Raw genomic sequence first — 18,543 nt, 5'->3', positions numbered from 1 at the left:
AGAACACAAGGATTTTCAAATCTGAAGTTTCCTGTTAAAAGCAGCTCAAAACGTCAGAGCTAAACCCACAAACTACTGGAGTACCCATGCTGTAAAAACGTGCTTAGCAAAACATCAGGCAAAAGTTCTAAAGAGCTGCTTGTCTTCACTAACAGCTTCAGCTGGGCTCTCTGTGGCACCTCCCAGCTACACTGCTAGCAACCAGGGAGCTCAGAAGCAAACCCAAGCAGTCTTTCCTCACTGACATCTCCAGAGGGTTCAACAGCAGTGAGACTTGAAGGAAGATTGAAGGAAGGAGGGTCTGTGAACACAGTGGGTGTCAGAAATAGGTAAGACCAGAAACCTGCCACAACCTGAAGAAGTTAATGCTCCTGCTCTGTGTGGCACCAGCAAGACAGAGGATGCAGAAGCAGCAGCAGAATTGTGCTCAGCAATCCCACTGGTTTCCAGCTGAGATGTGCCACGATGGACAGCTTGAGCAGAAGAGGGCTGACCTTTGGCTTGTTCTGCAGATAACACCAGCCAGACTATTTTATTTTAGAATCATCTTGGTCTTGACTAAACAGTAGCTGACAGCTCACTGGATGCACAGATCTCACAGTCTGACTCTTTCCACACCACTACAGTGTTTTGGGAGTAGCTCTGGAATGCAGCTCAGATTCTTTAAGTAGAAAATATAGGAAATACCTGAACACAGCTTCAGGTAAAGATTCAAAAATAGCCAGTTAGCACGAGAAAAGCTGCAGGGCATACTGGCCTTTCCCTGTATCTGCCACTGGACATGTAAGAGGTGAAGCAGTGTCAAGCAGAAAAAAATCAGCATGTTTTGGATCAGAAGGAAGATGGTCCACATACTCAGAAAGCCCCTGTGGTAGCTGATGAGCAAAGAATCTGGGTCTCATCTGTCTCGCTCTAAACTGGTGTGAATTGAAAGGGAGATGATTCAAACATGTAAAGATGTTACACTTATCATTGTGTATAACAATGGTATTGTAGACTTTGACATCGAGATGAGAAATGGTCATAGGTTCACATTTTACTGTGTTTGCTTGGAAAAGAAGAAAAGGATTTGTTAGTGAGTTGCTTTACTAATTCAGCTTTTTTCAATTGTTAGAGCAGCTTTTAGCAGTGCCTCAATAGATTTTGCCCCATACAAATATGCACAAGTAAGTTTGGGAGGAAAATATCCCTATATCAACAGAATTCAATTTCAGTAAGAAATACAGTGAACCTGGACATCCAGCTCTAGCTGCCCAAAGCACTGACCAAAACATGCATATTAGAAGTGTCAGTGTGGTGCTAGACTACCCAAACCTCACAGAGAGCTTTTAACACCTGCTGGTCTGAGTGCACAGTGGCAGAAGGAGTCTGAATCCACTGGAGCCTTTCTCTTTTTTCTGGGCTATTTTTTTTTGAAGCCTCATTCAGTTTTTAAGTTTTTTTTGACAAGTTGCAATGAAAACGTCACATTAGTGCCCGCTAGCCAAAGGGAAATATTGGTTCCTTCTATTTCACTTGTAAGCTCAAATGTACTACCATGATTTTATTTACGTATTTGAAATACATCCTACAAAGACAGGCGCTAACCAGTTGTCCAGAGACTACCAAGCTGAATTTATTAGAAGGTCTGAAACACTGTATCTGGTCATGCAGTTTGTGCCTCAGACTGCATCTCCTATCTATTTCCCCAGTACAGGGACAATGGTATTGTAGACTGAAAAAGCATTTTCAGATGCTTGCAGACATCTCTGTATTTTGGCATTGAAAGGAATTCTACTGAAAAGCAAAAAAAAAAAAAAAAAAAATTAAGTGCATAATCAGTGGCATAATTGCACCAGGCAGAGTTGTCTTCTAGACAATAGCTGGATTAGTAAAAACTCCCTACGAGAAGATCACTAATGGGTGTGGAAAAACAGGACACAGTGACAAGGAGGTGCTATACTACAGCTGGTGGTCATCCTTCAGTGTTTTTTTAGGCTGCTATGCCTTCTGAAGAGTCTCCGCCCAGTTTTAGCAGAAGGAAAGTCTTGCTCAGGTCCCTGTTGACAGCAGACTCACATGCTAACAGATCAGCTCCACTTCTGCCTCGAAAATGATTGCAGCAGCATGAGGCTTCCCTGCATAGTGCACCTGCATGGGAGTGGAACCCATATAACAATACATCCAGGAGCTGTTGGAATGATATAACTGTGCTGTCACATTGCCTTTGACAAATTTTTCCACGTATGAAAGCTCTACAGATTCTTTCCCCTCTAATACAGCCTGTGTGCTTTGGCACTCCATCAAAGAGAAGTGAGCTTCAAACAGTCTGGCTTCTGTCGATTCAGCTGCAGCTTTTTACCCATCAGGGTGCTGCAGCAGCTCAATGTCACTGGTTATTCATTGATCCTTATGCAGAAGTCTCCCACAGTTGCTGGGTCCTGTTAAAGTTCACAGCACTGTTTATATTGCTTTTGTCCTGCTTAAAGCTCAGGCTGGAGATCAAAGCAGTGATGTGATAATTTTCTTCATTTACAGTAGTGGCCCATTAGTCCTTCCACAGCATAGGGCTGTAACATTTCAACTTTGTTGGTGGTAATGAGAGCATGAGGGACCCAGAACGACTGAAATAAACAGCAACTGTTGTGGTCAAATAGTATCCAATAAGGACTGGAGACTCACTAATGAAATTTGAAATGTTCCAGCTGAGCTAGTGTTGGCTATGGAAATATTCATTAGCTTCCTTATCATTGCTCATAATATACCACTGGGAGCACACACAGATAGTACTCAAACAGGTCTCCAAGAGCAATTAACTATTTTAAACCCCAGAGAAGCCTTGGAAATACTTGGAAATTAAAGGGTTCTGCTTCCTTGCTTGCTCTTAAGAATGCTTCAAAACTTTAAAAAGTGCTGGAATGCATCGCCTCAGACTCCTGGATTCTGCTCTCACACCCTGTGAAGCATTTCCAGCCACCCCCAGTTTCTGCTGGTGGCAGACTTGAGAGGGCTCAGCCTGAGAGCATCACAGGCTGGATATGAAATGTGATAAAAATGTTAATGCACTGAAGAAATGCTTAGAGGAAAGCAGAGTCCCCAGCCTTCGGCTGCAGAAGAAAGAGTAACAACTTAAGTGAAAGTCAATTATTAATTATGAGATTTATCCTTATCCTCTGACTTTCAAAAAATAAAGAAAAATGCATGAATGTAGCATTGTCTTTAGTTGCACATAACCAAATAAAGAGTAATATCTATTCTCATCTGTTTAAACATTGCTTGAGAGCCCAAGATAGAGACAATTATAACTAAGCAAACAGTTTTAAAATACTACAGTAATTATTTGCCTTGCCTTAAACAAATCCTTTAAATCAGTGTTGTTTTATATAACTGCACCAGCATCCAGAAAATAGACTAAGGGTCACGCAATAAATAACAAATATAAACTTACAAAGGATATCTATATCTAGAGCAGAACTTTGTTTTCCAGGACTTGCAGAGGTTTTGTTGAAAAATAATTAACAGTGAAGTCTGGCACTATTAATTTTTCCCAATATGTATTAACACCTGTAAATAGTGACTGTGCTTTCTACACAAGTATAACACTAAAAAGCTTTATGTCTATATGAATAAGGAAACACAGTAACTGTAATTTAAAAAGTTAATCAACTGCATGCAGACAAAATAAGCAGTATGTCCAAATGTAGTAAAGGATGACATACAGATTTGGAGTTCCTTGGTTCCAGCACCAGTGAGAGCTTGTAGATATCATCCTCAGTGTGGTAGAGGTCCAGGGACAGCTACATGTAAGAAAGAGGGAGAAACAGTAATATTTATTAAACTGGGTCGGATATGACAGGCTTGTAAGCAAAGATATACCTCCCACTGATGGTAAACACAACATTTTGCTACTCTGAGTTCAGGAGATGAGCCAAAGCTGTGTGCAGCTGCTGGGAAAGCAGATTTCCGCAGAGCAAACATAACCCAGGCTGGTGAGACATGCTGCTGCTCTCGTCAGGCACCATACTCCAAGGCTGGCACAACCCTCATCCCGACCCCATGGGAGAGAGGGGCTGCATGCTGACCTCATGCAAAGAGGGACACTGGCCCCAAAGACCACCCTTATGCAAAACACTTTCTTCTGACTTCTCAATGCTCATGAGAGATCACAGAGAAACAACCTGGTGAATACACAATCTCCAGGAAAGATGTCGTTGAGGGGCTAGGCTGGAAGGACTTTGGATTGTATTCTGGTCAAATTTTGTTCCTCAAGAAGCGTCATAGTACTGCAGCTCTTCCACAGACAGCAGCCCATGCAGCAAATGCTTCTCTGGACAGCCCTGGGCAGACAGAGGCCTGGGAGAGGCAAGCTGGGTTTGCCACCATGGTTGATGCAGCAAAGTGCTCCATTGAGAGCAATCCCCATCTAGCCCAGCTTGGCCTGCTCTTGATCACCTCTCAATAAGTAAGGCAAATTGCTTTTCTGCCGTTTCTAGATAAAGGCAAGATTTTTCTTTTATGTTCTCATTCTTTTCCCGAGAGGATTTATTGAGAAAAAAGACGATACATAGATATGTTTAAAGTAGAGTGAATCTGTTTGTTTTTACTTTGGCAGCTGCTGTCTTGCACTGACATATGTCTGCAGTAAATTCCTCCTCTTTTGGAGTGATGAAGGAGAAAAGTAATCAATGCTGTAGCTAATCTTTTGCCATGAGAGGAAACAAACATTACATGTTTCCTGTGATCATGTTCCTACATTAATTTGCTTTGGAGAATTAACAGGATTTGAAGTTATCATCCACCTTGCAAATCCCCAGCTAAGTGAAGATTGAGTTAAAAGGATGCTCCCGAACAGACAGATAGAATTACTACTGACTAAATGACTGTGACAGAAGGTTATTTTTAGAGAATCTGAAGTGCCAAGTAAGTAACAAGCAGGACCAGTGACAACTACTGCAGAACCACCCTCTTTTAGGCAGAATTTTGTGCAATGAGTAAGACAGAAGTTGTGCCCTCTTCCAAGATAGGTTCCCAAAGCAAACACATGGCTTTAGAGAAGTCTGGAATTACATTATTAATTTTGTCTAGCTGAAACACTGCTGATTTTTGCACTTTGTAATTTGGTTATGGGCACAGTGAAAGGCTGTGCATCCTGCAGGTTCCTTTACCCAGCTTGCGTGCTGCTGTCATAGGGTTAGGTAAGGGCCTGTCCTAAAGACAACATAACCAGTAAGTGCTGAAATAAATATAGTTCATGTGGTGAGATATTCAGTGACTGTATTTTGAGTTTCCTTGGTGGCATAAAATAAGCAGGATTCAGTTGGAGTTCATAATATTATCAGCTCAGACTGGGAGCGAGAGCAGAATTGGTAGTTCAAAAGGTGTTGCCTGGTTCCTGTGAAAGAGCACAGTTTTCTCAGCAGGCTAGATGAACAGGGTGTGGATTTGGGAGTGGAGATGTGTTAGCATTTATTAAGCAAGCTTGTATCTTTCCCTCCCTGAATTATGTGACCTTATCTTAAGCAGTGGTTAAAGTTCATTAAGCACAATGTGTAAGCATGCAGTAGACAAGGTATCGTCTAGCTCAGAAGTTTCATACACAAGCATAAATATTACAAGCATGATGACCATGCAGTTATATAAGCATTCCTTTTGTATTTTATTTACAGTTTTGCTCTGACAAATAAAGTGTAATAAGAGTTTTCCTAGAATAATCTTTACAGTGAGTGGCCATTTCTATTCTAATTTGACTGCCATTGCTGTCCTGTGTTTTTTTCTGAGCAATTTGGAGGGGGATTGAGAAGGGTGGGGGGGTGATCAGAAATGCATGACTTACTTTTTTTTTCTAAGTGGAACTTACTGAACATAATTTAGGGGGAGTGACTTTCAATTTGATTGTTTAGGTAGTTCTCATTCTCTTCACTAGACTATACAAATGACTGGGACTTTCCAGTTGTTTGCATATAGTCTCAGAACAGGTTAGATAAATAGATACTGAGAGCTAAAAATAGTGGGGAGAAAATGGCAGCATCAAATAGGTTCTAACACAGCTCATACAAATACACTGTGGTCTAGTAGAGAAACTGAGGTCCAGTTGCAATCCACAGAAAGTGATGAAACACCCACAGGCTTTTTATTCACATTGTGGAAAAAAAAAAGAGTGTGGAAATACTGCACAGCAGGTAAGAAAATTCCTTAAGCATCCTTACCAAATGTAAGTTTTCTAATGGCAAAAATGTCTTTAGAGCTGTTGTTCTTCTCTTTTGCACTGTCAAGCTCGTGCTTAGGTCATGTTTTACTACTTCTGAGCTCCATGTTTTGGATTCCAGGGAGTGGTACAGACTTCTAAGTTTGTGAGCTGACATTTAAGGGAAGAGAAGACCAACTTTCCAAACTGTTGATCATTCAGCAGAAACCACAGACCTCTTGTTCCCCATGAGCCCTTTTAGTCTATACTCACAATAGCATCTTGAAAATGCCTGTAAGCACCTTGAGCAGACAGCCTGAAGTTTACTACCCACCTCTCACCCAGGCTATTAAGTCAAGCTCTCACTTCATAGCTGTTACGAAAGCCTCCCCAAACATCACTATTTCCAAGCCACTTGAAAGGTATCAGCTCCCTTGGAGCAAACAGGACTCTACCACTGAGGAAGAGAAAAGCCAGGCCATATTCCCACATGCCCCTGAAATGCCCATTTTATCTTTTTGTGCAGGTTGTTGGACTAGCAAACCAGCACCCAGTGATTTCCTTGTTAAGCAAGCACAGGCCAGGCTGTTAGCACTTGCTGAGTGTGGTGCAAAAGGCAGCACTGCAAGGGAGGGAGGCCAGGCAAGAGATTTACACATTGCTTATCAGGACAAGACACCCACTAAAAGCTTGCCCAGATAGAAGCTGCTCAATGGGAAAAACAGCAGAAGTGAATAAATGGATTGGGTCAGCCTATTCACACACAACTGAAAAGCATTCCACACATTTATATATATTTGCTAGATTTGAAAGGGAGCTTTTCTAAATAAAGATGGGAAAAAATTTTACAGTTGATATTCGAGAGAAAAGACCTAGCAATAAAAGGAATGGTTAATTCCTCACGCTCTCAGAACTGAAGATGACTTAGGCAGCAGGGGAGGCTAAATCTGCTAAAAGACCATTTGCACATAGCAAGGTCAACTAATTTTAGTTGTCAGCTCTTGTCAGCTTTGGGTTGCAAGCCTTTTCTTCTCCTCTTTCTCTGAACCCAGCCAATAATTTAAAACTTTCTTATTAAAAAAAGATAGAAACATTTTATCTACAATATAAGTCTGTTATTCTTGTTTAAGAGACTAGTGTTGAAATAAAAGTATTGTATACACAGATAAGGACAAAATTTACATACTGGAAGAAAAACGAGAATATTCATATTATGGTATGTATCAAAATTCTGGTCCTGGAACTTTTTGTAGAAATTTGTTGGTTTTACCCTTTCCAGAAGTCACCATTTAAAATGAAAACTCCCACACTATCAAATGTACTTGATCCACAACTACACTTCCAGTGACTAATATGAAGACAGAATTACCCTGGAAAGGTTTTAGGATACCTAGACCTGTCTACCTGGATACCCAGCCCTAGATGGGCTGTCCCCATCATTACAAAAAGTTACTACCATAGAATTATACTAACAGGTAAAAAACCCCAGAAGTTATTTTTAACCCTTGATCAGGCCTAGAATCAACACTGCAAAATGCAACTTCATTTTTTGCAATCAGATTGGCTCAGCCATAACAAAGTCAGCAGAGTTATATTACGAATGAATGCATCAGTGTATCACAAGTGAGAAAGCACTCATCATGTACTCATTTACTTCTGGTAAATGAAATACAATGAAATAAATATGAAAATACAAATAAAATCCCCATCATTTTACTCAAAACAGAAAAAAAAAAGGAAAAATATTTTTTAAAAGAGGAAAACAGATACACTATATGAGCTCAGGGTGATACAATGATGAATATATGAAGACCTGCAATGTCTTAGAAAAATCTTTAGCTTTCTGCTTCTTTTGGAAAACAGGGTGTCACCAAGAAGAAAGAGCAGCTAATGAAAGTGGTAGCAGTAGTTCAGCTTCCATATCTCACTTCACATCGTCTAATTTCCACCCTTTTGGACTCACTGTTATATTGCTCAGTTCCCTAAAGCCTGAGGTTCCACTTCCCCCTATTCAAAGCCAAGCTTGTAAGAAATGACCAGGAAGGGAAAGACTGTCATGAGAAAGAAACTCTCGGTCCCAATGAAAACAAAAGAAAATAATAAATATCTGCCTTTATAGCTCAAAATTTGACTTAAAGAAGTGTTGCAGTAGTCAACATCTGGTGCCTTCTCTTGCCTGTCCCACTAACCAGGGTTAAGCCTTGTTCCCAGGTTGTTCCATACAAGGCACAACTGAAGAAGGTTTTCTTATTCCCCCAACCTTTCCCAGTCCTCATTCCAGTGAAGCCACAGGTACATCCACACCAGCTTGGTAGCTCTAAGATCAGGCTCATATTTGTCAGCTTCCTTAGTGTAAAGCTCTGTACCTGATCAGTCCTAGTACAAATCCATCACATTTTCATTTACTGGATAGGAAGGGTCCTGTGTCACATGGAAGGCACAGGGGAGCAAGAATGGAGTGATGCTCCAGCTGGAATCTCTCGTGTGTCCATGTCAGCATGTCACCCAATCCTTCCACAGGAGACATAAGCCTCCATTCTAAGTAGTCAGAACTGAGTTTTTACTTCTCCTGACATTAATACAGCCCTCCATCTGTCATTGTTAAAATAGGTAATTTATAACAATCCTGTTGCTGCTTCCAGCCACCACATACTACAGTAGTAAAACTCTATTTGACTTTCTTAACACCTCAGGTGAACTTGTTTCTGTTTTGTATTCTTTCCCTTTTCTTTTTCAAAACTGGGATAACAATATGCACTTAACTTTGTAGATATGAGTATTCATACTGACACTCAACATTTGAATCACAGAAGTGAATTGAAACATGCTCAATACTTACGGTTAGCAGGTTAATTAAATCCAAATTAGGCTCTAAATGATGAGAAGCAGTTTGCAGGGAAACCAGTTCACTCAGGGTAATGGAAAGCTGCTGCATTTTCACTATGTTAACTTTGTTCTCATCTATCCAATCAGGAAAAATGACATGGACAGCAATCAAGTCTTTCAAATGGACTCCTAAAATAGGAATTTTGAAGCCAACACAGTCAGCAAAAGCCTTGCGGTAGTTGCAGTAGTTTCCATTGGAAGAGACCAGCTCTGTCATTTCGTTCCAGTCCTACAAACAGCCAGAGAAGCAAGTCTCTGTGAAAGCATTCATAGCATTTCCTTAATCACTTTTAAATGAGCACAACTCTTGTCAGGGTGTCGACAGTGTTAATTTCCTCTCTGGCACAGGCAATCAAGCAGAGGATCTCTGTGAGCTTATCCTGCTCCACTGAGAGGAATGCAACCAAGTGCCTTTCAGGATACCCTGCCATGATCCAAGTATTGTGCTGGTGAGACACCTGCACTGCAGAACCCATCAGACCTCAAAGAGGTGATGTTCAGCTCAATATGTCTGTATTCTGGAGTCCACCATACCTTTGTGACTTCCGAAGAAAGATGGGAATGAGTCTCTTTCAGGCGAGAGATGGAGCTGTGGCTTAGACCTCCCACAACTGCCATCAGCGTGTTGAAGTTCTGGAGGTGAAGGAGTTTCTGCAGGAGAGGTTAATCATGCATAATTAAAAATTAATGAAATAAAAGTAGCAGATAGTCAGTGTCACACAAAACAAGTTAAAGGAGACAACCCATCAAGGCTAAAGCAGAAATCATTAAACCAGGGCACATAACAGAATGGTTCAGCATTTCATATTTTAATTAGCTAAGCTCCAGAAGAAACACACAATAGTGACAGCTGCCAGCTGGAATATAACAAAGAAAAATTATTGTATAGTTATGTCTGCTAGTTAAGAAATGCAGGCATACAACACCTGAACAAATAACCTCCAGTAATATTAAACAGGCTATTCACTGAGGAAATAACATAAAGAGCATCAGCTAATTTGTTTACTGCAATCTCAGTTTATATTACTGGAGGAAAAAGACTCATCTGCAAGACTTACCTGTGCAACATTGATAAACTTTGTGATTACTTCTGCTCTTTGCTGGGGTGTTGGTTTGCTGAGAACCATGAGCTGGACCCATTTAGAGATGCCATTAAATAAGGCAATAGATCTCTCCAAAGTGGGATTGTTGTCCAAGCAGCCATGGATCACATAGCTTTGGTAGTCTGTGAACTGACACAGAGAAGGCATTTTCAGTACCACGGTGGACAACTGAAGAATCAAATTGAAGCTTTGATACATTTTTTTTCTTTTTAAAGCTCTTCTTGTTTAGAAAGTGACCATGACTCAGGGTCAGCAGACCCTGCTGCACAACAGCTCTTCCTTAAAAGCTTTTTGCTGTTGTTTTGGTTTGGTTTTTCCTTAAATGTCAATTTACAACTTGTTTGTGTGTCAGGAATTATAGAGGGCTGCATGATGAGCATGATTTGCTACTTCCATCTTTCCCATAATTTACTTAACACATTTTATTCTGTGTAGTTTTATTTGACACCCTCAAGACATGGTACTCTATAGGATCCCAAAAATTACATTTCCCTAAATGTTTGAAAACCATTTTAAGCTGTCCCTTAAAGGGAGGTTCTCAGTAGCTTGTGACATAACTTTAGCTTGTGTAAGGAGTTGCTAGCAATGCCAGCCACGACAGGTTTCTTGATCTTAGCTGACCAAAACCAACCTGCTAGAAAAACATACGAGGGTATTTACTCTAACACAGCAGATGCTTGTCTCCTAGATGCAGATAAACAGTATTTCAGTGTTCAGATAATTAATTTTTTTTTGTTATAGTTAATGTTGTCCTTCCTTCTTCCCCATTTTTTTAAACAGGTAAAACCAAAGACAGAATTCAGGCTTATCATATTCTACAATTACATATCTTTGAGAGAACAAGTAGTACAAGATTAATTAACTCTCATTGGTTGCAGAGAATCATGTCTGATAGCAAAATTCAAGCTGAAGAATTAACAGACAAGCTAGAAACAGAAAGCAAAAAGAAGGAAAAATCTTTGCAAGTTTGAGTTTTCTTCCTGGAATCCCCAAAGGAATTAAAATACATCTTAAGTCTAATAAGAAATCCATGCCTTTTTTCTTGTCCTTCCCTCCTTCTTTAAGGTTAGCATTGCATGGAACACAGTAGGGTGTTTTCCCTTGATTTGAAGTCTAGAGTAATTAACCTTTGAACATTATTAAGCAACATCAAAAGTGATTCTATTTAGACTGGTCTCAGCACCTTATTGATCTCTTTTTCCTTCCTCTCTTGAAACAAACAAAAAACTCATATATTTTTCTTAGTTTGGGAGTTTGATTTCTCTTATGTTCCTAAACAGTTTAAAAAGAAATCTCATTTGTCATCTTGAGAACTTACTGCTTCCATTTGCCACCTGATACAGTAACAATGTGAGATTTTCATATTGATATTTGCCAGCAGAAATCAGCATTTCTTTGGGCATTTGTCTTACTCATTTGTTTTGTTTTAGCTTCAACTTCAGTTTTCATTCACTTTTGCCTCTTGTCCTTGTACAATCCTCTGCGAAAAGAAGCAACTGTGCCCGAATTTCCCTCAGTGCCAAAAATCATCAGTCATGACAAAGATCAAGGAAGTGCACAGCTATGTATATCATATGAGAGAGTATAAAGATTTACTACAGTGAAATGTTGAGAAAAAAGTAATAAATACGAAACCATGTGAGCACTCTCTGAAGATAGACTCCCAATTGCAAGTGACAAAGTTGTGGGCTTCTTACAGAAATTCTCCTAAAAGATTTATGCTCCAGAAAAGTGAGATGTTCAGCTAGCTCAATGGGTTCCAAATGGTCAAACAGCAGGCAGGCTTTTCCTTTCTTGGAAATCTTCTTCCTCTGTGTAACTCTTCTCATCCAGTCATAGGAAGGACTGCAATAGAATAGGTATAAGTCTCGATTCTGTTTGGGTACATGCCAGTGTAGCCCACAGTTGGAACATATCATGTAAAACTGACCACAGAAGGACCATGAGCCCTCTGGTCTGTGACATCCAACACATAACAAACACTTAGATTAAGACCTTCTGAGGAGCATAACAGAAGATAGGAGTTTTGGATGCACTACTGCAAGTGATAAATAACAGCAGGTTTTTATCACAACAAAAGGATGACATCTTCCCCATGATACAGGAAGCCATAACTGAAGATGCTTTGGAAATACAAGCACAGTTCACAACAAATTCTGATACAGAATAAAAATGTACTTGAACAACACCAAGGATTAATTTTTTCTCTGTAAGTCCACAGGTCCCTGAAGTAATGGAACAGCAGAAACAAACACTATGCACATGCCATATTTTAAAAGAAAATCTACTATATCAGATGGGGTGCAAAAGCATGTCTGGTGATCAGCATGTCAAGGAAGCAGAAGTTGTAATCATTTTGATGCAATGCAACTAAAAATGTGAATGCTAAAAATTCTACAGTTAAATAATAGAAAACATTACAAAAAACTAGTGGATTACTGATGAGAGGACAAGAAAGCTTCCCAAGAACATCTAAGATTTACACAGCATGTTAGTTACTACATTGATCTTGTAAGTTCTGTATGAAAACTTACAGAAAAAAAAGTAATACTAATCACTTAATTGGCACTTGCTTTGTCAGAAAAATAATTTATTTCCTGTTTATATGAAAAACTTACATGCAGATAGCAATCTTCTCTTTACAGTGTAACTATAACTTCAAATTTTTAGTAGCTTCAAATTTAAAGACAATTTTGCAAGTGCTTTTCTTGCTCTCTCAAGATCAAGATGACCCTTAATATTTTTATATTTTGCACTGAACTAGAATTCTGCTGTTCCAGACACAAAGATATTGCAGCTCATGACATCCTTACATGCTGGAGATATCAATAAGATGGATGTGATCCTCATATCCGAGCTGGCTAGCTACTTCTTGAAACTCTTCAGTCAAACGAATCAGCCCAAGATCCAAGTTAAACTCTGCAGGAAATTCCAAAATCCAGTATCTGAAATCCACAGACAGCAGTTAAGAGTTGCCCAGAAACTCAGGTATAATATTCAGTGGCTGCATATATTTTAAATAAATTTTTTTAATAGGACATATTTCAGATCCACTGTTCTTTAGACAGAGAGAGTGAACTACCTCAGCTTCTGTACTTATCTGTGACAGTGAAGTGGCAAAACCCACTTCATCTTTTCATTTTCTTTGCTTAACTCACAACAGCACAACAAAGCAACATTCTATTGAAATGCAAAATCAAAGTGATGTCTCAGGTGACAGGCACAAAAAGCACACACACAATGTCCTGAGACAGGCTGCCAGGACACCCAAGTAACACTTGCACTTGCTCCTTGTCCAAGGGAGACAAATTTGTCTGCTCAGAAAAGACTTTTCAATGAGAATGTGAATTTGAGTGGCAATCATACCACAATAACTGTGCAAAGCAGATGTAAGCCATATAAACCTCCTCCTCTATGTATGGGGAGTGGAAAAGGCTTAATCAGTCCTGCCTTCAGTAACTCCCCTCACTTTTCTTCTCACTGATATAACTTCATCCAGAGGAAGGAGGAAGAAACATTTGAAACATGTTAACTTAAAAATTCATGTGTTCTCTTTTATAGGGAAGTGTTCCTACATAAAAACAGGCCAACACATGAAAGCTTTCCCATGGAAACAAGGTCAGTGCAGTAGGTGCAAGGTTTGGAACACACCCAACCTGTAACAACACTGGCATCACTAACACACTTCTGCCATCATAAATTATGTAGGGATTGCATGAGCTGAAGTGTACAGCCCAGAGAAAATCTCCCTCTCCCACACTAAGTTACACCTGGAAGCCAAATGTGTCTCTCCTCTGTGTGGCACTGAACTAGTCTCCCTCTGAGAGGCATCACATTCATGAGCCAGATAAAACAGCACAAGTTTTCAGTCAGCTTTTTAGCTAATGCAGTTAAGTGTCTTAAAAACTGGATGGCTCAGCTTAATTGTTTTCAACACACAGATATTCACTCTTCACTGTAGAAAGGAGACCAAGTAAAAACACCCAAACAAACAAAATTACATTGAAAGTATAAACAGAACCATAAAACCAAAATGCTAGAGGACCAGAAGTGTGTTTACCTCATGAAGTAGCAGATTTTCAATCTGAATTCATTACAGTTCTCCCCATCAGCATCTCTATATGTATGTCAGCTAAAGAAAGCATTATGTAGTTTGATTCAGCAATGTTGTTTTTATTCACTGGAGACTGATACCAGACCAGCTGAATTTAAAAAAGTATCAAACTTTTCTTCTAGAGATAACCACATTATGCCTCTGATATTTCATTCACTTTCACAGCATTGCAGGGAACAGACACTATTTCCTGGCTGCCCCTTATCAAAAATGTCTCTATTCTGCTATTCTGAATATTCTTCTGACAGGTTTCTTGCCAGGTCTGGATAACCAAATATGATAATAGTTATGATTACTGAAATAAAAGGTATAAATGACATGTAGTTGCTTTGATATGACTGAAAATTCATAGTATTCAAAGGCCAACCTACTGTGATAGCTTGAAAAGTTGCCTTGGCCTCCTATTTGCAGTTACTCAAAGTTCATGCAAAATCAGTATTCTTGTACATGTGAAAAAAGCCCACAGTCTTTATGTGAATATAAAGAAACTCACAAATTTCCACCTCTTAGGCTGAAGAAAAATTCATCTCTAAACCTTGTTTGCCACTAATTAATTGGCACATTTTTACGAGCAGTCAGAAAAACAATCTGCTTTTGTCCCTGTAATCTAACTCGCAGCACTCTGTGAAAGGATATGTGGACAGAAGCTTGCCAGCCAGCTCTGTCGAAGGCAGATACCACCGATGCATTAAAAGAAAGGTTCTTGGCAAATGGCTGGAACACTGGTTTCCTTTGTCATCTGCAAAAGAGAAACAATGAATTAGCCCCATTATAGCAGAGGTGAGCTTTTATTCTTCAAGCAGAGTCAGACAGAAAGGATCAAAAGAGGAAATGTTGGCTCATTATCTACCAAAGAGGTAGGAAAGGAAACCAGAGCACAAAAATGCTCCTTGAAAAGTAACTATGGCTAGAATGCAGTGACAGTTGGTTAAACAGAGGAAAAACGCCAAACCAATGTAGATAACAGGCCATAGCTAAAAAAATAGGGCATGGACAGCACTGTGCTGAACTTTAAATAAAGACAGTGCCAGTAATCTAAGGAACAAATCCAAAATTAGTCCATCAAGAGGGTGGGGAGATGATTTATATACAATGACTTCCAATATTTCTTTTATTGCAGCTTTATAGCTTTAAATTAGCAGTTAAATTATTTTAAAATATATCTGCTTCAAGGAATTCAATGTCAAAGCAGCACCTCACATCTGTGCCCGAGGTCCCATCTCCAGCTGCCTCATGGAGACCCTTGTGTCTTTGCAGTGTAGCCACTGAAACTACACAGTTATTCCCTGGCAGGCTGATGGACCATCAGCCTCCCCCAGTATCTGCAATGTGAGATTACTCTCTGTCGCTTTTTGGGAAGACAGTAGATGATGTGATGTGTGAAACAGGAGCCATACATGGACTGTGCTTGTCAAGAGAGTGTGTATACAAGAAGAGACACAATTTCCAACATACAACAAGTGCATGGGCTCTGCCAATACTTTGATTATGTTCTAGTACAACAAGTTTGATGGCGGTCTACAGAAATGGATGTCAGGGATTTGCTGCAGCTGGTTGCAAGATATGTCTATCCATCAATTGTTCAGTCTCTCTCACCTTTAGATACTTGTTTCTCTCCACATGGAAAAAAAATATTAGTACTTCATTCCAATCAAAAGCTGTCCTGCATCTCAAGAGAATCTAAATGCTGCTTTGGGAATCAAAGCTCCATTTGAAAACATTTAAACCCACCCATGAACTCATTTGACCGCAATGTGATATATGTCATGATTAATGGTGTTATGGATCAACGTCTTTTTCATCACTTCTTTCCCTCAGACCTGGTACATCACATTTTAATAACAGTAAAAAGATTACATGAGCCTTAGGTCATACTCTTGCCAATTATTGCATGATAATTTAGAAAACCTTTAAAAAAAATGACTGGTCAAAACCACAGCTGGGTAACCACTCAAGACAAAAATCAATGCCAGAAATAACTCCTTGAATAATTCATCTAAACATTTCTCTTGGTAAAGGCCAGCATTTTAAAAATTGCCATATCCACAATTTTGCATTATCTGTATTAAGAAAATTTTGTACAGTATGAATGTGATTAAAATTCTGGCTTGCATGATTCTGGGCCAAATTGAAACATGGAAAATTTTACAGAACACAAATGTTCTTAGCCAAGAGAAAGACTGGCTAAACCAGAGAACAGCAGGATACATATTAAATGATTAATTTCAGTAACAACAAAATAAAATATTGAAAGAGCATACCAAACATTTCAATACAAGTGTTCAAAAGCTCATCTAATGTTGCAGCCTTTCCAAGAGTGTTTGACCCCATTGTCTTTTAATCGTTGTCAAAAAATAAGAGACATTTTCACCAAGTAGAAGGATGCTTCTTCAGATGCCCAGCTTTTTCACTTTATTTTGTTGGTTGCACTCTTAGCTGGACTTCAATGAAAATCTGAAGAAAGTAAAAGAAATCATAATTATATGACTATATGGAAGAATTATCAGGATGCAATGTTTACAGTTCAATTAATCTTTTCTATAAAGTGCTTTTCCCCCACATGATACAGAGCATGTAAAAGATTGCCATAAGCTTTCCCTACATTCCAGCTTGTGTTTCTAAGCAGTGTCCAATTGTTTGTCCACTAGCACAAAATGAATCCATAGCTAGGGTCATAAAACAGAAACCAGATGGTAAATGAGGGCCTGCATGTACAATGACGCACATTTTGTTCAAGTCATTCTATTTACACTTGATAAGTCACTTTTTGTTAATAACCCTGCTTTTATGTTTTTAAGCATAACCATTTCTTCCCCTGAGGTTACTGGTTCATGATAATGCTAATGGTCTTAATTGGCACAGGCCACATAAAGTGTTTAATGAAGGTCATAGCAAACATTAAACTAGGAGGCAATTTTTCAAAGGACCTTAAGATCAGTCCCAGCATTTTTAAAAATAAAATAAATCTTCCCACAGTAGCTGGGCAGTCACAGAAAGATGAACACAGACAGAAACTTCTAAATTTTATTATACATCTACTGTGCATTTAAACACCAAACATCCATTTACCCGAAGATGCACAGAATACTCTGTTACAAGTTTTCAGAAGTAATTTTACAGGTTATATTTAAAGAAGAGAAGAAATCAGTATTTTATTATCTATCTGTGATTAAGCCCTACTACGACTACTACACCAAGTGTTTGAAATGTGACAAACAAGTACATCCAGAAACTTCTCTAAAAAAAAGAAAGCCAAAGCTATTGCATTTTCTGTCTAATGCTTGAATAATTGCTCAGCATGAAATGTAGGAGTGGAAGAGATTTGATCTGACTTTTCAGTTTTGTTGGTATTCCCATCCTCCATAATATAGTAGAGTATCATCTTTGTCTTCCACTGACAAGAGTAACTATATGGTAATTAACAAATTAACAAATTAACAAAGGTAACCATATGGTAATTAACAAATAATGCCCTGGGTAAAATGGAAGGTTTGGGGTTTTTCTTCAATTATACAACAACTACTTAAATAGCAGACACCTAGATCCTGACATAACAATGCTGACCTCCCGAACAACCCATCTGACCTCTAAGGGTCAGAGCATTATTACAATAATGATTCTAAAAGAAGAATAAAACATTTCCTCCAAGTGAAAAACTGAGTCTGAACCAAAACCTGATACCACATCTCTTGACTGCAGACTCCAAACCCCACAACCATTACATCATTATTTGTGTGATTAAGCACTGCTGTTCTACTAAAACAATAAAGGACTTGTCTGTGTCATGCCACAATGGTATCCAACCACACCAGCTCTTGTAGAGATGGATGACTAGAATACAACTCTAAATTTCTTCTACATAAATTAAATAAACTATATTCTGTCAATGGTTCAGTGCACAAAACACACAAAAATAAAAATAAAATTGTAGTAGAGTTTTTCTATGTACAAATAATTAAAAACATTTGAAATATGTGGCTATTATTAAAAAATTGATTGCTAAAAGTGCAGTTGGACTTCCAAATAAAGATAATCTTGAGAACCTCTGCCCCTAGCTGCTTTCCAGTGTAACACTGGAATGTCTTATTGCCATCCAGCTGTTTCAGGGAATGATTGCTCACTACAAGGAAACTAATAAATACATTTTTGCCTTATAATGAAATTATAAATCCTACAGGATTTACTGTGATTAATATAGGTTATTAAGGACACAGGAGGCACACAATTCTCCACTGCCACAGAGTCTCATTTCTTTATCAGGCCACTTGGAATTAGTC

General features: G+C 38.9%; 1 protein-coding gene across 3 annotated transcripts in view; it reads right to left on the bottom strand.

The window, feature by feature from the left end:
• The window catches only part of RASGRP3 (RAS guanyl releasing protein 3), a 55,667-nt gene that overhangs the window by 11,440 nt on the left and 25,684 nt on the right, over positions 1–18,543 (bottom strand). For all 3 annotated transcript variants that reach the window (XM_085055275.1, XM_085055276.1, XM_085055274.1), the window contains exons 2-10: positions 16,528–16,720; positions 14,905–15,005; positions 14,213–14,277; positions 12,966–13,097; positions 11,850–11,997; positions 10,108–10,281; positions 9,584–9,700; positions 9,003–9,278; positions 3,699–3,776 (exon numbers count right to left, since the gene is read on the bottom strand). In XM_085055275.1, the coding sequence (XP_084911401.1) occupies positions 3,699–3,776; positions 9,003–9,278; positions 9,584–9,700; positions 10,108–10,281; positions 11,850–11,997; positions 12,966–13,097; positions 14,213–14,277; positions 14,905–15,005; positions 16,528–16,597 (1,161 nt within the window). In that variant the 5' untranslated portion in view covers positions 16,598–16,720. The remainder of the gene's footprint in view (positions 1–3,698; positions 3,777–9,002; positions 9,279–9,583; positions 9,701–10,107; positions 10,282–11,849; positions 11,998–12,965; positions 13,098–14,212; positions 14,278–14,904; positions 15,006–16,527; positions 16,721–18,543) is intronic.

The sequence above is a fragment of the Lichenostomus cassidix genome, chromosome 3 (assembly GCF_008360975.1).
Source record: "Lichenostomus cassidix isolate B80296 chromosome 3, HeHo_3.0, whole genome shotgun sequence".
NCBI lineage: Eukaryota > Metazoa > Chordata > Aves > Passeriformes > Meliphagidae > Lichenostomus > Lichenostomus cassidix.
This window is presented reverse-complemented; position numbering and strand designations above follow the sequence as displayed.